Consider the following 21,809-nt stretch of genomic DNA (forward strand, 5'->3'; position numbering starts at 1 on the left):
ACTACTGCTTAAAAGTCATGCTAAATATGAAAATTCAAGTATTATTATAGCTGTACTGTTGAATTAGTGAATTCCATGATAATCATTATATTTCCATTTGAACAAATTCTCTAAAGCTGCTTGTGTAACAATGTGGTTTAAAGTGTGTTTTGTCTGATTAGGTTTGTAACACTTGTTTTTACCAATAAAATTGTACAGTTCTGTCCCTTTTTTGCATTTGTACCAACTTTAAAGCTTTCCTTGTGAAATGAAACTTGTCAGTTTTACATTAATCCTTTATTTTAGAACACTTGTTAAAATGGTCTTTGTTTTTCTGATTGCAAGGATTCTGACAGGAGTGACAAGACTTCAATACTTAATACTTTTATATAAATAAATCAAGAATTTGAAAATTACTTGGATTGTCAACTCTCAATAAATTTGTAACTGTGAGAAAGCATTATATTATTCAACATACTATTCAAATATATGATGTGTGCTTTTACTTATGAGTTATACGTCTAAATATTAGTTTGTCTTTAAAACCCAAATGAATGAGTAAATTTAGTATTTGTATATTTGTATTTAGTAATGAATTATGCCATTTCGCCTGTCCTGCGAACTGTGTGTATCAGTGATTATGATTTTATGTCAATATAGTCCATGTTGTATTAATAGCAAGATGTTAGTTGAAGTTTGAAGCATTGAACACTAATTATATTTTTTTTGGTATCATATGAACCAGCTGTTGTCATTACTTGTGCAGATGAGTCAGATAGACACTTTGTGTTAAACTTAGCTTGATGTTTATTTGTTGGAACTGTTTTTAGCACTGGAAGTCCTTCCACATCCCTCAATCCTATAAATTTTCGGCACTTGTTGCGGTCCACCACGATTCGTGAGAATGAACTGTATATGCAAGTTAGAAAATGGACAGATGCTTGAACTGACAGACATCTATATAAGTGCTTATTGCAATCCGAATGAATTCAAATCCTCCTGTCATTTTTTTGTGACAGTGCAGAATGCGCTAATAAAAACACTTTTTTTTTCATTACTTCTCTGTGTAAAAATAAACAGCTCTGCTTTATGAGGATGTGTAACACATGAAGATTATTTTTTCTTTTGATGCATAAAGAGAAACAACTGTTCATTTGGCAAGTCCAAGTAAATTCACATTTTGGGAAAGTTTCTTATTTGCATATATACCATTGTGGGCGCTTCTGGGGGCAAATGATATCCGCGTGTTTTCCAAAATTTAACTATTATGTTGATGACACACACAGCAGGTTGGAGTGTGTTTATTGACAAATATATTATCAAATAGTCGCTGTATGACCAAGGTAAGACTTTATGCCTTAGAAAACCAGAACTGCTCTGTTGAAATCTCACAGACTGGGCATTTCAAAAATCAACTGAAAAACAAGACACTAGAATAGTGGCAAATGGTTATCTGCAAACCCTTCACCGTTTAAGTGCTATATCAAGCAATTACTGTGGCATACATAGAAAAATGTATAACCATTTGAAAGAAAAAAGTCTGTTGTTTTTTACTGGATAAACATTTGACCTTTTAAAACAAAGACAATCATAGTGAAAACCGTGTGAACACAGTGGCTATTTTGGCAGAAGTGAAGACAGTGGGTGAATGTAGAAAACAAATAGGATAAAGCAATTTAACAGGTAAAAAGTAAGTACATTAATTTCTTAATGCATCCTCTGTAAAATGTATATACTGTACTGCCTTATTGTCAACCCTGGACAATAATTAATATGGGTAAAATTTACTGTTTGAAGCACATAGAATTGTTTAGCTTGTACATTGTTAATGCTCAGTTTATTACCATCATTGTGCACATCAATAAAATTAAGTGGTTTTTGAAACTTGAGATCTTGTACACTTGGAAAGTAACCTAATGGATTTGCTTTGCTTGGAAGAGTGCATCATAATATCTCTCATCACATAAAAAAGAGTCTAAATTCACCTGTGATTGAGTGGATAAAACCACATAGGGAGTTGGGAAGACACAAAAAGCAGCACCCTTTTGCTAACCTGATAAATCCAACTGACACTCGAACACCCTAATCTTAGTGTGCACCATAATGCGCACCAGTGAGGTATCCTATTTATTCAATCTCTCTCTCTCTGTGTTTCGGTGTTTCCATGTAGTTTTTGAAGTTTCTGTGCAAAAGTAAAATGTTAAATATTTTTTACAATTAATAAATGGTTTATAACTTGTCTCTCTCTCTCCCTCTCTTATTATACAGAGTATTGGAAAAGGATCTTTATGGTGCATAGATCCAGAGTACAGACAAAATCTTATTCAGGCTTTGAAAAAGACACCTTATCACCCATACTCCCAGGTGTTTAATACACCTCCCACATCACCTCAGGCATATCAGAGGTAAGAATGTATTTGGAAAAGTATTGACTATCATTTTTTGGTATTTGATAATTCAAAAGACCAACCTAATCCTCCCTTTGGGATTGTTATGAAAAATATTTAAAGATTTTGAAATTAAACACTGTTTTCTTTGCCTCAGATCAGTTTAATAGGTCATTTTTAAAAGGTTATAGCATCAGGTGAAGAAACTGAATAAGATCAGACTGATAGCCATATTATTATTTTAGTTAAGAATATGTTATAACTTGAATGCAGTATAAAGCTGTACTTTAAAAAAAAATGTTAGTCCACAGTAATATGTGATTTATAAGGATATACTGATTGTTTATATTCGGTTTATTACCAGCCCCTAAATAGTCATACTTGATATTGGCTCCATCTTCTGGCTTTTTCTAAATAACAATTGGGTTCTGGACTCCAAGTTGAGATTCAAGAAAAATTAAACAAGCTGTTTAATTTAAAATTTTTAAAAATGCAGAACTGCATTGTGGGTGAAAGTAAATTAATAAATGACTGGAATTTTTTTCCAATACAAAAAAGATTTACTGGTGGAAAAACCTTAGAGAATTGTTATTTTTTTTTCATTCATTTTGGCATTTTCGACCCCCAAAAATTAATCATTTTGAAAATGCTCTACAAAGTGTGTAAATTTGAAAATGCCAGATGTCAAAGTAGCACATAACACTGTGGATAGGGAAAGTGGAGCGTTTCCAAAAAAAACCCAAAAAACGCTATGATCTAATGTCATCAGATGCACTGTTCAGTTTTGTCTCCCTTGATCTCATCTTTACTGTGGGGGAATAGTCCTTTACTAACCTCCCTCTATCAGCTGACAGGAAATGCACCTGGAAACACTCAAATATTTTTGCTGTATTTATTGATTGTATTTATGGATGACTTACCTTTCATATTATCCAAAGCTTTGGATACCTTATGCTTATTTGTAACTTTTAAAATCATTTCAGCATCATTGTCTATCCATCAAAGAAGTCAGATTTTGTTTTTCCCCCTCATTCTTTTGATGTTGCAATTTGCATTGAGTTTAGTCTGTAAAAGAACAGTGTCCTTGGCAGATAAACTACACATACCCAATAAATTTTGGCCTTTCAGAGTGGATTATAAACATTCAGAAAATGATCTAAAAATGCTTCAGTGGAACAAAGATATTTATAACAAAGCAATGTTTTCAAATGTATTTGTGTTAGTGTGTGGACTATGGCTAAGAGGGCTGCAGCCACGCTTAAGATGCTAAATGTTCACTGTTTGTATGGTGTCATGTGGAGATTTCAGAAGCATCCACTGGATGCTTACCTTTGTTAATAATAAAAGAAAGTAAAATTTTTCATATAAAAATAGGTTGATTAATTTTCCACAATATCAACATGCCTCTATGATAATTCACATTGTGATGGGATTGACAATTATTTTAACTGACAGTGCACCACCTTTAATTCTCTGCCAGCTGGAATTCACACACACCATTCACACCACACCAAACAAATCTAAAATGCAAACAAAGTTTCTATCTCCTGTTTACAAAGTTTTCAGTAAAACAAAATGGAGCAGTCGGCATTGTAAAAACATCTGACTTGTTACTTCATGGTTAAGATTATTATTATTATTATTATTATTATTTTTGAATAGTTAGCATGTATAGTTAATAATAAAATGGTCAAGTTTCTGCTTCTTTAATACAGCTCTTTAAAATGCATTTTTGGAATGATTTACACCACTTTCTGAGCTTTTGGATCTTCATTTGTATAAGAACAGATTTTTAAATGCTGCTCTGCATCCTTAAGCATTGTTCTGCTACCAGTCCCAGTCAGATTACTTTTTCATTTATGATCGTGGAAAATGACTGGTATACTTCTGATTTATATTTTGTTATTTGAATGCATTTAAAGCCATCAAGTGTTTTTGTAGTGAAGCAATGCTTATTGTAGATACTATAGATAAGACATTCTGACTTACATGAAGTAGATGTTTACTTGAAAAATATTCTAATAGTCTAATAAACACAATAATTATTAAGATTGTACATATTACATTTTTGTTGCATCTGTATGGAAGAAAAAGAAATTCAGTTTAGTTTTTTATTTCATGAATTTCTATTATTCACTTTTTTCAGCTGCATCAAGTTATCTTTTAAAACTGCTGTTTATCTTGTAGTTTTTGTATAGCCTTCACTTCTTGTATTTTACTTTAAAATCTTGTTCAGTATTAACTTTTTAACCTGTTTGACATCTTTCTGTAGGTTGCTTTGAATCCGTATGCCTGCTAAATAAATACAGTAAGAAGTAAACACTTAAAGACCTTCACAATTCAGTGTTTTCATCTACTGTGCAAGCAAGCATAGTTCAAAAACTTTTCTTGGCTAGTTTAGTTTGAAAATGTCTGTATGCACCATCTACCTGTTTGGACAGTGAACAGTTTTAGCACACCTTCAAGAGTTATGTACTAGACCTGTGATACAGCTGAAATGTTATAGTTTTTTCCCTTCCTCTTGCACTTAAATGCATAGTTGAGCAAAATATTTATTTTCTTGAAAAGATTTCAGTTAGCCATGGCTTCTTTGTTGTTTGTTTCTGGGGTTGGCTAAATATTAAGGAAATTTAGAAGAGTTATTGCTATTGTAATAAATATATGCATTTTATTCCTTAAACAAAAAATAAGTTTTATTTAGTATTTGCTCAATATTGAGTAAAATAGTATTGTCTTTTAAGTATTTGTTGTTGAAAATGTAGCATCAATCTTTTCTTTCTAAAATACATATTCGTATACAGTAGGTACTTGATATTGGAGTACTATAATTTAATATTAGACAGTGAGCACTTTTTGTCTGGAGTTGATTATTATTATTATTTCATAGAATAACGTGGTGGTCGTATACAGTTTTGCAGTTATCTGGAAAAAATCAGCAGCACTAACATCTGGGCTTTTTCTTATATATTATTTGAGTCTACAGTAGAGCTCAGTAAGTGAACATCTGCACCCTTAAAAAACAGTTTTGTGTGTTTCTATAAACTTTCCTGATTTATGTTTGCAGTATAAGGGAAGTATACAAAGCATCATTCTCTTTTTCCTTAATACTGCTGCCTCCATTATTTGTATAGAAAGATGTTTGTTTTTTCTTTTATATCTATATATCAAAATATCATTTATAATATTTTATCAGTATTAACATAAATGTGTAATTTGTAAAATTCTTCCCAGCACTTACCTGTTTGAAGTTTTAGCCTGAGATTAGCATCACTTCATTAATGCATATCATAGCTCATGTTAAGCACACGATGAACAGATGGGCCTTCTCTGCATGTTGCCAGACAAGAAACGTGTTTATGTGGTTACTGTGGATTTTGATTCAACAAATCTCTGACCTCGCTGCTTTAAAAGCTAAGAATATGTTTGAAATTATTTTAACATGATGTTTTAATATCTTATCTTTGTTAATATTTGAAATTCAGTTATACATTTTCTGGCAATATATAGTACTGTGCTTTAGTAATAGTTTATTACAGTAATTGTGAAAGAAAGCCTGAGAATCATGAGCAAAGGTGATGTTGTGTAAACAGGTTTTTGCACATTCCTCTACATGCTTGCAGCATATCACCTTTGTGAGATCTAGAGGAACAGCTGGGCTTACGAATCAACTGCTATATGTCTGCCCTTGCTAGGCGATTAGCGTGATGGTAACCATAGCAACAAGCACGCCTCCATGGTAACACATAGCTAAGACAGGTGCAGTTGCATCACAAGGCTATTTGTTGCTTGGCAAAAGGACAGGCCATTAGCACAGAGAAATACGCTATTGCCCTGGCAACACATAACTCTCCATGGCAACAGCAGATGGCTTCTAGCCTATTTTAGGGTTGTTGTACCTGCTTTTGTCCATCTTCATAAAAATCCATGGATGCGTGAATCATCTGAGATGACAACTTGAGGTCCTGTAGCTTTAGGAGATTAATTTTAAAATGGAACTCCTTGAAGTGAAAGAACAAAAATTGTTTAGAAATCACAGCAAGAATTATGCTACTTCTATATGTATCTCTTTGTAACCTTTCTTTTTGAACATGCTCAGAATGTCAGAAACAGAACTAGTTTTAACAAGCCAACTGTAGGACTTTTTATTCTTAGCATTAAGCCTCTTGCCTGTGTGTGTTTTTTCTGTGTAAGCAGTTTACATTTACTTGTATACTCTGCTAGAAAACTACAGGCTTATTAAAAGAGTTAGGCACTCCTAATGAAACTGGAATTTGAAGTGAGTTTCCTGGGTCTCAGTTTTCTTTATTGCCTTGTCTGCCATTAAGCAGTGTTAGTTTTGAACTTTTTTATTTTGATGCTTAATAGTGGATCATTTGAAAGATTTTAATAGGAAGATTGACAACCTACTTCTTATAAACATGACCCAAATGCAGGCAGCAAATACTTTTGATTGCCTGATTGTGAATAGTCTGCATTGTGCATTAAGTATTTCTCGCCTATTAAGGTGCGCATTAGCAACGTTAAAAAGAAGTAATTCTTGTGACATCTTCATTGTTATGTGCTGTCTTGTATAAAATGAGCAGTGGCATTGGAAATTTTGATGTTTTCTTATTACATTCTTTTGGAAAGGTGGGCATGATTTAGTTTAATATAATGTGCATACCTTGTTGAACTCTACTTTAAATTATATACTTCCTTGACAATTAGACACTATAGCGATTAAATTTACCCTGGGAAATATATGTGTAAGAGCTTCACACCCTATTTTCTTTCGCTATTTTTAAATTATGTAGTATATTTCTCCTGTGAACCTTTTGTCATAATAAAGTGTTCTTTCTTTGTTTCTCTTTCTTTACCTTCTTTAAGGGTTGAGCTTGGAGAATTAGAGTATTGAGAATACATGGACTGACTGAATATTAGGTACTCTGTCAGTTTAGCAATTGAAAATAATGAACTTTTTGATTTTTGTAAGTTTTAATTTCATTAAAATTATAAAATATTTTCTTTGCAGTTAAAAAAATAAGCCTACATTATTTAAATGTCATGCAAGAGATTATGCTTGAATTAAATAATCTTGAAGTTATAACACGGGGCTCAATATTAATTGTTGCCAAGTGGCAATTGGCAACTATTTCTTGGTCTTTGGTTGCCATATGCTGCTGTTGTAGTGCAGCACATTTTTGGCAGTGGATCAGAACTGGGCGGATTTGCTCATTATGCATAATCAGCAGGTTGGTGTATAACTTGCTAATTGCTAGTCAGTTTTATGATTAAAATAAAATGTGAGCAGTGCATTTGCTTTCTGCCCTTCCTGGCTTTTCTTTATGTGAGTAAAGCAAGTAAAAAAAAAAAATAGTGAAACAACTTGCCAGTGACCATGCAAGTGTTGTGCATGTAACAGGATTATTTAAAGTATCCTTTAGCTCTGCGGTAATAAGCATTATAATTATGACCATGAGCACAAATACAACTGAAAAATGAACGTAAATGGCTGGAAAATTTAACAGAAACCTTGGGTTCTCAACTTGAGTAAACTTACAGGGGAGCCACAAGATGACTGAAAATAATTCTAAAATAGCAGCAAAATAATTGAATCGCTAAAAATAAACTAAAGCAGGGTGTCAAACTTAAGGCTCATAGGCTAGATGCAGCCCTGTGATCTTTTTAAATCGCTAAATCAGTATTCAAAACATGCTACATATGCTTCATAATAACTGTTGATTCCTCATAGACCATTTTAAAAGTCAGTTTCATATAGATTCTATCTGTGCATGGTTAATCTGGATTACATTTATACTGGGCCTTAAAATGTTTTGTCGGTGTCCATATCATATCCTGCATATGCACAGCAATTAAGAATTTAGTTGTTGCTTGTTTTTATCAGCGCAGAGCGGTGAATTGCAGCTGCTAGCTTGTAGTTAGAATTGGGAACAGGCTGCTCATAATGACCCAACAAGTCTAAAGAAAGAAAGTTGGAGTGTTTGATGATTAAATGTTGTCTACTATGAATGATTGCAAGTGTGTTAATAAATGAATGAATCCTAAGATTGAGAGCATCTTATCAGGTGTTGGTTGGCTTGAACTTTAACATAAAGATGACAAAGTAACGTATAAGTGTGTGTGGCCTGTGCTGGATAAAGCAGGTTCAAAAATTTGATTGATTGATGACTGATTAAACTACACACTGCGTAATGTGTAAGACATTCAAGTAAACACAGCACCAAGAGGAGCACTGTCATGAACCCATCATTAATAAGTGTAGTCCTGTAATGCAGTGTAGTCCTATTGAATCCTACATTGTTTTAGATCAGCTGTAAATAAATGTGTGACATTTCCATGAATCACTGCAACAGGTTTCAGATTTTGAATTATGTAGGGTTCACACACACAACATCACTTTGGGAAGTATTACCTCTCTCTACTGGTCCTCTTGATGCAGATTGCAATAAATGTATGTTCTGCTCTGGTTTTAACTATTAATGGGAGTTCTAGGCAGAGTAGTAATTTATGTTTCTGTGCTTTACATACACATTTTGCTAATTTGGAATTTACCTGAATTTGTCAGTCTAGATAGGCAACGGTTAGAAGGAGGCATGACTATACTTTTAATTCAAAATACATTGGTGACAGTCTGTACTCCTACATATCAGGATGTAATTGGAATATCTAAGGTGTTATCTTGTTGAATTTTGTTTTTCTCTATGTACCAAAGTGCATTGTACCTACAGTTTTGCTTTTTTTGTTTGTTGTGCTTCTTTCTTCATTTTAATTGTCTGGGTAGTGGTAAGGGTAATAATCCTGTTGTGAAACTTTTTGTGTTCTCTGTGTTACAACATTTGAGCCACAGTGCTTGAGTCACAATGCTGATGCTTGGTTTGTCACAACACTGATGTTTGATATGCTCTCTACAATGAGATCACATTAGTTAAAGAATGAGCCGTCAGTTTTGGGACACTTCACTTAGAACAGTAGTCATATAAATGTGTATAACAGAGTACAAATGAATTAATGCTGTTTTTCTTGTAGCACACAAAGATGAGAAGGTATAATGCTTGATTTGTGTAGTACAGCTGTGACTTGGCATGAGAAGTAACTGTGTTGGTTTTTCACTGGTACTGGTAAAACAGCAACTTGCATAAGTTATTGACAGCAAATTAAAGTGGACTAAGTGGACTGAAGCAGAATATATCAAATTAATTTACAGAAAGTATAAAAAGCCGATATTCTGTAAAATTGTTTTTAGTTTATCGTTAGGTACTTGCAGTTTATTTTAATATTTAGAATTTTATTGTATGCATATATGGAGTCAAGTATTGTCCCTTTTAATGAATATGCCCAGCCAGCATGTATAAGCTAATTGTCTAAAATGTACACTTCTATGTAGACAGCAAGTCAGAACACATGCCTGAAAATTTTTTTTTTCTTTTCCTGATTTGCGATAAGAGGAAGTGAAGGCTATTTTGGTAGTTTAAAGGTGTGTAATCATTAATAGCTTAATTAAATTCCAAAATATAAATCATTAATATCTACCATATAGAACATTACTTTAAACATTGTACATTGGGACAACATTTACACAGAGCAATAACCCTGCTTTAAAAATGCCCCTGCTGTTGTGGATGGAATGGCTGACTAGTGTCACTTCTTAAAAAGAATGACAAAAATATGTTACTAACTTAATAAATTACTTTCACAAATTGTGTCTTTAGTGGCACAAGCCAATATACATGCAATATAAGAGATTTTCTGGTTTCATATTTTTTAACATTTTTAAACAAGTCCAAATTTATCGTGTTCTCATATTTTCATTAAAGGAAAAATGCTTCATCATTTTTGAATGTGAATTTTTTGGAAATGGCTTAAATTTGAAAATGAAATTTACAGAAAATATATATTAAATAAAAGCAAATCATTTACGTTTTATATTCAAATATAAGTACTACATTTTGATTACAAGGTGTAAGATGCAGTACTTTATCTTTTGATTAGAGTGCTTATCAGACATTCTTTGTTCATTTTACTTACATTACTGGAATCTTTATGTTCCAGCTGTGAGATTTACTCACCTAATTATTTTGCATTAGTATTTATTGTAAAAAGAGATCCATTGTGAGCAGTTTAGTTCATTGGCAAGCAGCACTACAGTGTACAGGAACAAAGTAAATGGAGAAAAATTGCGCTGGTGATTCAGTGCTGGCACCAATTAGTCTCCAGATTACTGAAAGAGGATTGCAATTTCAAGGGTAAAAAGAGAAGGGAGTGGGCAAGAGGATTTGAAATGAGATTACAGAATCAAAAAAGAGCCAGGCTTTTGTTGGGAAATTAATTCAACAGTTGCTCTCAAGTTGGTGAGACAATCCAGTTTGAGAAGTGGAGAGCTGGCATTACAAAACCCACAGGACATCGAGATAAGTATAAAATCACAGGCATTAAAGAAGGAGGACTCTGATATTCACACATGTGTTCTGAGTAAATGAAATGATTATGAGTTACTGTATCATGTAATCTAGACAAAGTTTAACATTTTGTAAGGTATCCTGGCATTTTTAGGTTTTCTTTTCTTCCTATATAGTACATAAATAAATGTTGGGTTACGGTATCAACGTTTTGTTTTTCTGGATGTTTTCTGCTTTTTATCTATCTTATAAATGAGATATTGCAGCCACAAAAAAAAAAAAACCAATGGACTTTAGGTATCTCCACTTTTTTCTGACTTCACCCAACTAATGTTTGTTCTTGTATTTTTCGCACCATGCTGTGTAGCTCAGTGATCTGCTTCACTGTTATTTGGCTTATTTTACGCATGATTGCTAAGAACTTAGCAAGTGACATTGATTGAGAGGAGAGTGATCACAAATACAAATACAGCTCATTATATAATGCACTATTTCAAATGAACAAGTCAAGTGAAAGTGGTCTATATTAATTAATTGGTATATATCATAGAGTGCTTTTACATACACCACCCATAACTTCATTAAGGGTGAATAACTCAGTAGAAACCTGTCCCTGGAATTTACTTTCACTTTCAGCATGGTATTAGTCATGCAGTATAAAATGAATAAATAAAAAGATTTAAAATTTTTTAAAAATTATACAACAAAGATAAAACTTTGGCCCTGTCCACTTTATGACATTTGCATCTACACTACCTGGCATTTTCATCCCCTGAAAATGAAGACATTTTGAAGATGCGCTCTAGATCTGTATGCATCTAGAAACACAGCCACAGCATTGTAATGTGGACAGGTGAAAACACAGACTTAAATCACGCTCTTATTTGTTCAGGATTATTACATGACTGTTTGCTGACTAGATCCTGCTCATTACAGTGTCTTATTCCTAGATTGGTCACCCTTCATGGAAGAAAACCATATTCCAACAACAATATATTCCAACAAAATACCCTTGTTGTGTTGCTTACCTGTATGCATCTAAATTGTGTTTTGTACACTATGAATGCTACATACCTGCAAAGAAGGCACATTGTTTACCGGTTGCTACAGTTTTGTAGTAAATACTGTGGCAGCTGGCATTACTACCCCTTCAAGGATTTTTCTTTTTTTTATATTGATCTTATTAAAATCAAATAACATTCCATACAAATAACTCAAGTTTACCAAAAAAAAAAAAAGTTTTGGAACAAATCAACCCCCACCCCTGAGAAAGAGAGCTAGACAAGCAGTGTAAAAAAGTAAAAATAAGTAAATAGATTAATAAATGAATAAAGATAAATGGAGTAAAAGAGGGGAGAGAACCTGCTTCCTCAATTTAAATGCTTATTTTAAAATGTTATTGATTAGATCCTTCTAGGTTTTGAAAAAGTTTGTACAGATCCTTTAAGTGCAAATTAGATTTTTTCCAGTTTCAAATAGTATATAACATCACTTACACACTGACTTAGAATAGGTGAGTTAGGATTCTTCCAGTTGAGCAAGATACAGTAAGTCTACTGTATGTGCCAATAGTATAGTAAAGGCAATTACAGTTTGTTTGTCTTTCTCCACTTTAAGCCCATCTGGAAGTACACCAAATACAGCTGTTAGTGGATTAGGAGGGATTGTGATAGCAAGGCTGTCTGGAAGGCATTTAAAGGTTTTGGTCCAAAATGATGTTAATTTGGTGCATGCCCAAAACATGTGGTCCAGTGAGGCCAGAACTTGATTGCAGTGTTCACAGGTTGGATCTTGCCCTGGAAACATTTTGGACAATTTTAAACGAGAGAGATGTGCTTGAGATATAATTTTGAATTGAATAATTTTATGCTTTGCGCATATGCAGCTCGAGTGAATTCTGTGCATTTCTACTTTCCACTCCTTTTCTGAAATGTTGAGTAAGAGAGCCTTTTCCCACTGTTCTCTTGGATCTTTGAAAGGGAGGGACTGTAAAATAGTTTTAAATATTACGGAAATGCTATCCGAGTCCTCGAGACTGAGCCATATTTTTTCTGCCATAGAGGTAGGTGGGAGGTGAGGAAAATTGGGCAGATTCTGTTTAACAAAGTTTCAAATTTGAAGGTAGTGAAAGAAATGTTTTGCTGGAAAGTTAAATTTGGAGTGTATTTGTTCGTAGGATGCAAAGACGTTGTCTATGCACAGATCTCTAAGTGATTTAATCCCAAATGTTTTCTAGGCATTAAAAACTGCATATGTTTGAGAGAGTTGAAAAAGGTGGTTCTCGTGCAGAGGGTCCCACAGATAAAAGCTTCTCTATCTTAAAATACTTCCTACATTGGTTCCATATTCTGAGTGAGTGAAGCACAATTTGGTTGTTAGTATATTGACGATACCTGTAACTTGTATTTATTGGGGTGCAACGCAAGTGGTATAAAGAAGTACTGCAGGATTTTATTTCTATTGTGGACCAAGCCTGTGTATGTTCATCTGTTTGTGTCCATGTTTTTATAGTTTGTATGTTTGCTGCCCAGTAATAAAAATTGAAAGATAGGTAGAGACATGACACCTTCCACCTTTGGTCTTTGTATGATCGCCCTTTGGATACGTGAATGTTTTGAATTCCAATAAATGAGGTTATGGTTGAATCTAATTTCTTAAAAAAATGATCTATTCATGTATATTGAAATGTTTTAAAATACAAAGAGAATCTTAGGAAGGATATTCATCTTAAGAATGTTAATTCTTTCAGCTAATGTGAAGTGAAGGGTTGACCATCTATGCAAGTCTTGCTTCATTTTTCCCATACAGACAGTAAAATTTTGTTGCTAAAGAGCTTTATGTTTACTGGTGATGTTTACTTCTAGGTATCTAAACTGATCTGCAGTGATAAAAGGGAAGGTGTCCAATCTAATATTGCATGTTTGAGAATTCACTGGGAAGAGCACACTTTTATTCAAATTGATTCTGAGACCAGAAATCGTTAATGCTGTTAGGACTGCCTGCACAGTATTTTGTGGATCTGATATATGCTTTACTATATCATCTGCATATAGAGAAACTTTCTGTTCCAGTCCTTCTCTAATAATCCCCTTTATCTCAATAGCATTTCGACAATGAATTGTGAGTGGCTCAATGATGCAAAAGGCATTGGTGACAAGGGGCATCCTTGTCTGGTACCACACTTTAGTTTAAAATAGTCTGAGTTAATGTTAATACAAACTGAAGCTTTTTCTGCATCCAATGATAATATAATGTCCGGGTTGTTTGACTTTGTGGGTTAATATATTACATTAAACAGGCATCAAATATTTTAAGCTAAGTGTCTGCCTTTAATAAATCCAGTTTGGTCTTGTGATATTACTGAAGGCAGCACTTTCTCCATCCTTCTAAGGAGGACTTTTGAGAGTATTTTAACATCATTATTCAGTAGTGAAATTGGTCTGTATGATGTACAGTGGGTACGGAAAGTATTCAGACCCCCTTCAATTTTTTCAATATTGCAGCCATTTGCTAAAATCATTTAAATTAATTTTTTCCCTCATTAATGTACACACAGCACCCCATATTGACAGACAAAAAAAAGAATTTTTGAAATTGTTGCAGGTTTATTAAAAAAGAAAAACTGAAATATCACATGGTCCTAAGTATTCAGACCCTTTGCTCAGTATTTAGTAGTAGCGCCCTTTTGAGCTAATACAGCCATGAGTCCTCTTGGGAAAGATTCAACAAGTTTTTCACACCTGGATTTGGGGATCCTTTGCCATTCCTCCTTGCAGATCCTCCTCTCTTTCCCTCGATTGCAACCAGTCATCCTGTCCCTGCAGCTGAAAAACACCCCCACAGCATGATGCTGCCACTGCCATGCTTCACTGTGGGGACTGTATTGAACAAGTGATGAGCAGTGCCTGGTTGTCTCCACACATACCGCTTAGAATTAAGGCCAGAAAGTTCTATCTTGGAGTTTGCTAAAAGACACCTGAAGGACTCTGAGATGGTGAGAAATAAGATTCTCTGGTCTGATGTTATGATTATTCTACTATACAGTGTTATGGCCAATAGATGTATGTTTGTGATGATGGAATTGTCCGAAAAATGTAAATTATTAAACATTTTTGAAATGGTGAAAGTGTTTCAAGTATTGCTTCAATTTACAGAGTAAGAAGAACAGTGATGCCGTCAAAATTGAAAAATGTATTGAAACTGGAAACCACTGACTGTGATATTAGCCTGTATTAATGTTCTTCTGTATTGTAATTTTCTTTTTAAATTCTGTTATATTATGCTTTGTTAATATATTGTGATGTGCAGGCAGCTTTTGATGCACAGTACGGGAACAGAAAGGGTGGAATGAATGCTGTGATGGAACTGGGTGAAGGGCTTCTGTTCTGTAAGGGGCAGACACGCCTGTTAGGAGGAGATGGGTGACAAGAGAATTTAGCGATATAGAGAAAAAAAGAATGTAAGTGGCAGTAGATAAACTGGTTGGGAAAACTTATTTTGTTGCTTTTGAGGTTTGCTCCGTAACCCAGATAACGGTATATAAGACAGGGCACCATTTGTTATGGAACAAAGACTCCAAGTAAAACCTGGAAAACTCCAGTACCTCTGAGTTGTATTTGCTTATTATGCTGATTGTTACAACATTACATGAATTAGTTAATTATATGAAAACTTGTTATATTTTGTTAATATAGTTTTGTTTTGTAAATAAATATGACTGTTTGCAAAACTAACGTACTGCAATAGGAGTGAGGGAGTGTAATGTAATACAGTATATCATTTTTAAAGTAGCTGTTCTGTTATCCATTTTTTTCTCTTATTCGACATGGCCTTGGTCCTGACTCCTAACGGATAATCGAGGTTCTGCTGTAATTGGTGTCCACAAGAACACATACTGTTTTTGTAACATGATAGAAAACATATGTGCATGCCTAAGGCCAGGTTTACAGTATACTTCACACGACACATGCTGCAGCGGCCGCTCCTGCTGTGCAAGCACTTCACTATTTATACTTGTGCACGTACTTCACGTAAATTTGGAGGAATCCAGCAGGTGACAGTGCGAGATACTATCACGTTGGGAACAGGTTTGGCTTCTCGGTGTTGTGAATTGCCTGAAACACCCATTAAATTCTGATGACCCCTTACCGCAATATCTCTGAAAAGGATGTTTAATGATTAAATCCATCAATCCAAGGATGTGTCCATTCCAGCAAGCATTGAGCATGAGGCAGAAACAATCCCTAGACATGGCCTTAGCTCATCACAAGGTGAATACAAGCACACACATACACTGGAGTCATTTTAGTAGCACCAAATCTGCATATCCTTGGAAGGAAACCGGAGCACAGTGTGGAATCCAAGCAGGGAATACCAGCGACGTGACACCCTGCGAGACAGCAGTGCTACCGCTCCGCCACCGTGTTACCCCCATGTGTGTAATTATTAACAGTATTCTTTATTTAAATGAAACTAACGATGTAGCTGTAAAATGTAACATACATACTTTAATGCATTTCATCATGAAAGTGGTATCAGGTATAAATCTAAAGATTCTAAATGTGCAGAGAGTTGAAATATCATACATTTAATGTGTTCTGTTGCTGCTTGCCGCTGTTGTCAGGTTAGGAGGACGTCCAAGAAGCTCGTAGCGATTAAAAACTGGAATCACATTTATGACGGTCTGCTTTAATGATAAAGTAAACTTTGAGGTTAAAGTGGACATTTCGAGATTAAAGCCGAAATTTCCACTTTAATCACAAAATACACATTTTCACCATGTCCTTAATTTTTGTTTCTCTGTGGTTCAAATACAACACTGTACATTATGTTGCTGTTGTGAAGTTGCAAAAAAAAAAGCACAAAAGATGGTATGTGAGACTTTTAAAATGTATCGTGTCATTGCGATCAGGGAATATGTGACGCTTGAATATAAAAGCACCACAAATGCATTTGTATGTCGACATTTTGCTTCACCACATTGAACCATTCATCAAACATCGAAGCATGCACATCGATCCTGTAGGATCTGCATAGAGACTTTCTGTGTCATGTAGATAGTAAACAGAGACTCTGACATCATGTTCCGACTTTTATCACACTGCTCCTCCCGACTTTTTGCTGGTACTGCAACTCTCGCATGCGTCGCGTTAATTTCTGAGGACCTGCTCAGAGGATGCATCAAATGAACGCTGGGAACGTGTGGCAGCCATGATGCGTGCGCGTTCTGAGCGTAAAGTATAAACGAGCCCTAACAGAAATGGATGTGCCTTTTGTTCCAAGGTTTTCTTTGGAATTAAAGATTACTAAATCAGTTATTATAACACACAGTCAATTCCCATGTAATAGCTGCCATTTAATTGTAAATTGTGAAATTTTGATTAAATTATGTATTTTAACTAAAACAATAGGTCTAGGCTTATCCAGAAACTGTTGTTATAAAGCAAACATACCTTTGCACAATACATAATTCTTTCATGCTGGTAAAGAATGAGATTTTTTGTTGCTAGGCAACAGTGATTCTAATGAAGATATTACACTGTTCTACTTTATCCAGGAAGATTCTGTTATTTCTGTGCTTGCTCCTGCAAGACATGGAGTGTAATTTTAAAGAGAATATTATGCCGAGAAAATTCTGAGCCAGTTATGTATATTACGTTTGCAAATACAAAGAAAAGCACCTATATATGCATTCAGAATGGAAATAAGTAAAATAAAAGTCATACTGCTAGTTTGGACCTGTCTAAACAGGTGTTCAACCTCTGAAGCTCACTCATCTCTCAAGTACCATCATTTATTCCCTTTCTCGCTTTTCTCTCTCCTTTCCAGTCTCTCTCTTGTCTGTGTCCAATAAAAAAGGCAACCACAGTTTCTTTTTCCCATCATTTTTAATTTATTCCGTCTTTCCTTCAACTCTTAAACTTTATGTGCACTCTGCATTGAGGTGGGTTTAAACCCCTTTCACAGGATCGCTTCCTGCCACATCCTGTAGTCACTTTTGGGATCAGTTTCTGCCATAATGTATTCAATAAAGCTCTTCTCTGACCCCTGGTGTCATTTAACCCTTAGATACTCAGCTCTTTCTGAATTGAGAAAGCCTATCTAAAAGACAAAATATTATAATCATGGTACTTCTGGACCAACTACAATCTAAGTTACACCATATAAAATTCCTTTTTACTCTAATGGCTGAAAGATGAAAAGATTGCTACTGAATATTTACTGGTTGTAAGTGTTTCAAGTATAATATTAACAAACTGAAACATTCACATTTTTTATTTTGAATAAAGTCATTGACATTTTATTATATAATGAATAATTTCAGAAGCGTAAAATACTTTGGTATTGGTCTGTGGTTGATTGCCACGCAGCATCTCATGATTTCATAATAATTAATCATTTTCTTTTTGTGGTGTTATACATCAAGTATTATTTCGTGATCAACTGCTGAAAAGAATGCAACTATTTATGTTATATGTTTCACTATTTTATGAAACTTTATAAACTCTAAATTAGCTGTCCCATAATACACCATATATCCCATCAGTTTCATGCATAAAAATCACATATACTCATTCTGAAGATGTTGCAGTCTCCACTGTGCTTTTTAAGCTATGATAGATGTTTATGACTTCGGTTGTCAGGGCAGCTTAAATACAATACAATTTAGTTTTGTATAGCCCAAAATCACACAAGGAGTGCCGCAATGGGCTTTAACAGACAATGCCTCTTGACAGACAACCAGCCTTGACTCTCTAAGAAGACAAGGAACAATTCCCAAAAAAAACTCCAGTAGGGAAAAAATGGAAGAAACCTTGGGAAAGGCAGTTCAAAGAGAGACCCCTTTCCAGGTAGGTTGGGCGTGCAGTGGGTGTCAAAAAGAAGGAGGTCAATACAATACACAGAACAGAACAAATCCTCAATACAGTATAAAAATAAAAATTTTTAGAAGTACTTAGCAGAATTTTTCAGTGGATGACATCACATAATATGATTTGGATTTCTTTATATTCCTGGAGACCTCATCCATCAAGCTGCCTGCCCCATTTGGCCATTCAACAGCTGAAACAACACTAGGCCTGCCAATCCGATGAAAGGACCTCTCTTTCCCATGATTCCAGCGATCCTCCATCAGGAATGACTTTACCATAAGCACACAACAACTTGGCAGGTGGGCCATGGCACCAAGTGCCACATTTGAGTACCGAGAAGAGAAACAGAATAGGTGAGGGCTAGTATCAAATTATAACTATCATGTTACTTATGTTTTAGTGCTAATGACTAACAGCAGAGAAGCAGTCTGTACAGTTAATCAGCAGCTCTAGTCAGGATATGCTAAACTGAAGTAGTGAGTCTTCAGCTGTAAGTGTGCGCATAGATTGTCTAAGCCTGTCTTGAGTTAACGAGAAACACTTTGCATTCATGGAACTGACTGAGCCTTGACTGGAAAAAAGGCTTATTCAAGCGAGGCTTACTTAGCTAAGTCTAGATTTCATAAGTGTACTTTATGGAATACCACCTCACTTAATCCAATTCAGGATTTCCAGGACAGAGCCTATGCAGCAACACTGTAGGTATTGCAGAAAACTGGATAGAGCACCAGTCCCATCACAAAGTCTGCATTCACACATTTAAACTCACACTCTGTTGGAATCTCTCTGATTAAAGTAACTCGTGTTTCTTTGAGGATATGTGAAGGACATTAAAGTATGCTGAGTGAAATATACAAAAACATGAAAGAATGAGCAGCCTCTTTAGAGTCCTCGATCATTCAGGATTTGAACCCCAGATGCTGGATCTATTATAGTGCCCAGTTAACCACTGTACAACCTTGCCACCTATAAACAAAATAATGAAAAATTGTCTTTATGTCAAGAAAGAAAAGAACAATATAATTAAGTTTTCTAGATAAAAGAAACATCTTGAGATTTCTTTTACATTTGTAACTGACTGAACTTTAGCAGCCTCAACACATGCAAGCAGATGAGTCACATAACTCGTTTACCAGCTTTTCTCATAGGAACACGTCATGCAAAGATGGTGTAAAAACCTGTAATGCACGAATATCTTTTCATTGCTACAATATGTAAAAGTAAAGCCTTTCTGCTTTCTTAGAATATGTAAGGAGGTAAACGAAGAAACCCTCCTTTGTTTAACAACTACTCCTAAATTCACAGCGAGCATGGCCACTTTGTATATTTTTCTATCTTTCACCTCCAATAAAAGTCTACTGACTGCAAACAGATCCCCTAAAAAATTTCATGAAAAACCAGCAGATTACACATTCAGGTTAGGTAGTTGCTTCCTCTTGCTCCTTATGCGCATTTGACACTGCAATGTTCTTTTCGGTAAGTCCAACTTAGCTTGCATAGAAACTGCTGGATACATCTTCCTCCACCCAATGCTTTAATTAGTAACATGTAAGTTAAAGGATCTTACTAATAGTAGATGTATGACATACAAGCAAGAAAAATAAAGAGTTATCTATATGTGAATAAAGTACCCTGTGCCTTTGGTGTAAGAAATCTGTTCTATTTAACTTACACTAAACTAAGCCTAGAGTTCCCATTATCTACACATCATAATGATTCACTATTTCAAGCTCACTGTAATTTATTAGGATGGTCTGACATCCAGATGACAGGGTCAGTTCCTGTTTCAGGCTTTGCATTCTGATTAATAACTGAAGAATATCAAATTGTTTTAAAAGGCCTCCCACCTAATACAATATTGGTTTACTGAAACAAACATACTTATAATATATCTAGAACACCAGATGCAAAACTCTTAAGAAAGGGCCCCTCCATACGCCAGATCCCAGTTTGATATAGCATACATGTAATAGCACAGTTGAAACTCGAGAGGGAAAGCTCAATTAGAACTTGCGCTAAATTTGAACAGCACTGCCAAGACTACCAAGAAGAAGACAAAAACAAACATTACTGCCACATATTTGTTTCTAATTAAAGCTCTGTGTGGAATCTTGTGTTCATTTGTGAAAGTTTTTTGCCTATGCCCCAAATCTGGTACAAGCTCAACAATCTCTCCCTAAATGTGGACAAAACAAAAGAGGTGATTTGGAATGAAAGTGCAGAGCCCACCTTCACGTCACAGATTCTACAGTGCAGACAATCAGAATCATCAAATTTCTTGTTGTACATTAAACAGAGAATCTCACCTGGATTCTCAACACAACCTCGGTGATCCATAGGCCTAGTAGCATCTCAGCTCTTTGCAGCAACTATGAAGGTCTATGCTTTCCGCTCCTATTCCTCTCATCCTTACAGTCTTCCACAGAACCACCGCAGAGAGCGTTCCAACCAGCTGCATCTCTGTGTGGTACTGGAATTGTAATGTGTGAAAATGCAGAACCCTCAAGTGGATTGTGCACACTGCAAAGAAGATTCCTAGCTGCCCTCTATCCAGGATATTTTCCAAAAATGCTTTTCTTTGAGCCTCCAACATTGTGGATGACCCTTCCCAAAGACTGTTTGCTGTCCTGATGTCTGACAGAAGGTACAAGAGTATCTACCAGACTATAATAACTTCTTTACTTCAAATCAGACTTAAATCACTGCACAGCCTTTATTACTGCTGCTGTCTTCCCATATGAGAATTAAATAAGATCTTCATGTCTTAATCTTAATAAAATATGCTTTTCTTGTGAATTCTCCAGCATATCACACCATGCTCCACAACTTTCAAGATATCTTTTAAATATTGCTTTGGTAGCTACAATGAAAAACATCAAACACAATAATATTAGATGGTCCTCCCACCATCTTTATATTAGCCAGTTGTGATAACTGGTGCATGACATCAGGTGAGTTTTAAATAATTAATCAGGTGCGGGCATGTGCAAGCACATTTCACTCTGTGGTTTATTAGGGTGCTTGACCAATCGCACCTCGTATACGTGCAGAGACGGGCAGATTGGTCAGGCTCTTCATTTGCGCCTTGGAGGCAATGGCATATCACACCTGCACCCAGTTAAACAGGAGAGTGAAAAGGAGCCTGCACGAGACAGAGAGGGAACTGACACACGAGT

At 35.1% G+C, this 21,809-nt stretch overlaps 1 protein-coding gene across 6 annotated transcripts in view; it reads left to right on the forward strand.

Annotated features, from left to right (window-relative positions):
- The window catches only part of foxn3 (forkhead box N3), a 218,413-nt gene that overhangs the window by 116,113 nt on the left and 80,491 nt on the right, over positions 1 to 21,809 (forward strand). For all 6 annotated transcript variants that reach the window (XM_039742314.1, XM_039742316.1, XM_039742318.1 and 3 more), the window contains one exon: positions 2,248 to 2,384. In XM_039742314.1, the coding sequence (XP_039598248.1) occupies positions 2,248 to 2,384 (137 nt within the window). The remainder of the gene's footprint in view (positions 1 to 2,247; positions 2,385 to 21,809) is intronic.

The sequence above is a fragment of the Polypterus senegalus genome, chromosome 18, assembly GCF_016835505.1.
Source record: "Polypterus senegalus isolate Bchr_013 chromosome 18, ASM1683550v1, whole genome shotgun sequence".
NCBI classification, from domain to species: Eukaryota; Metazoa; Chordata; class Cladistia; order Polypteriformes; family Polypteridae; genus Polypterus; species Polypterus senegalus.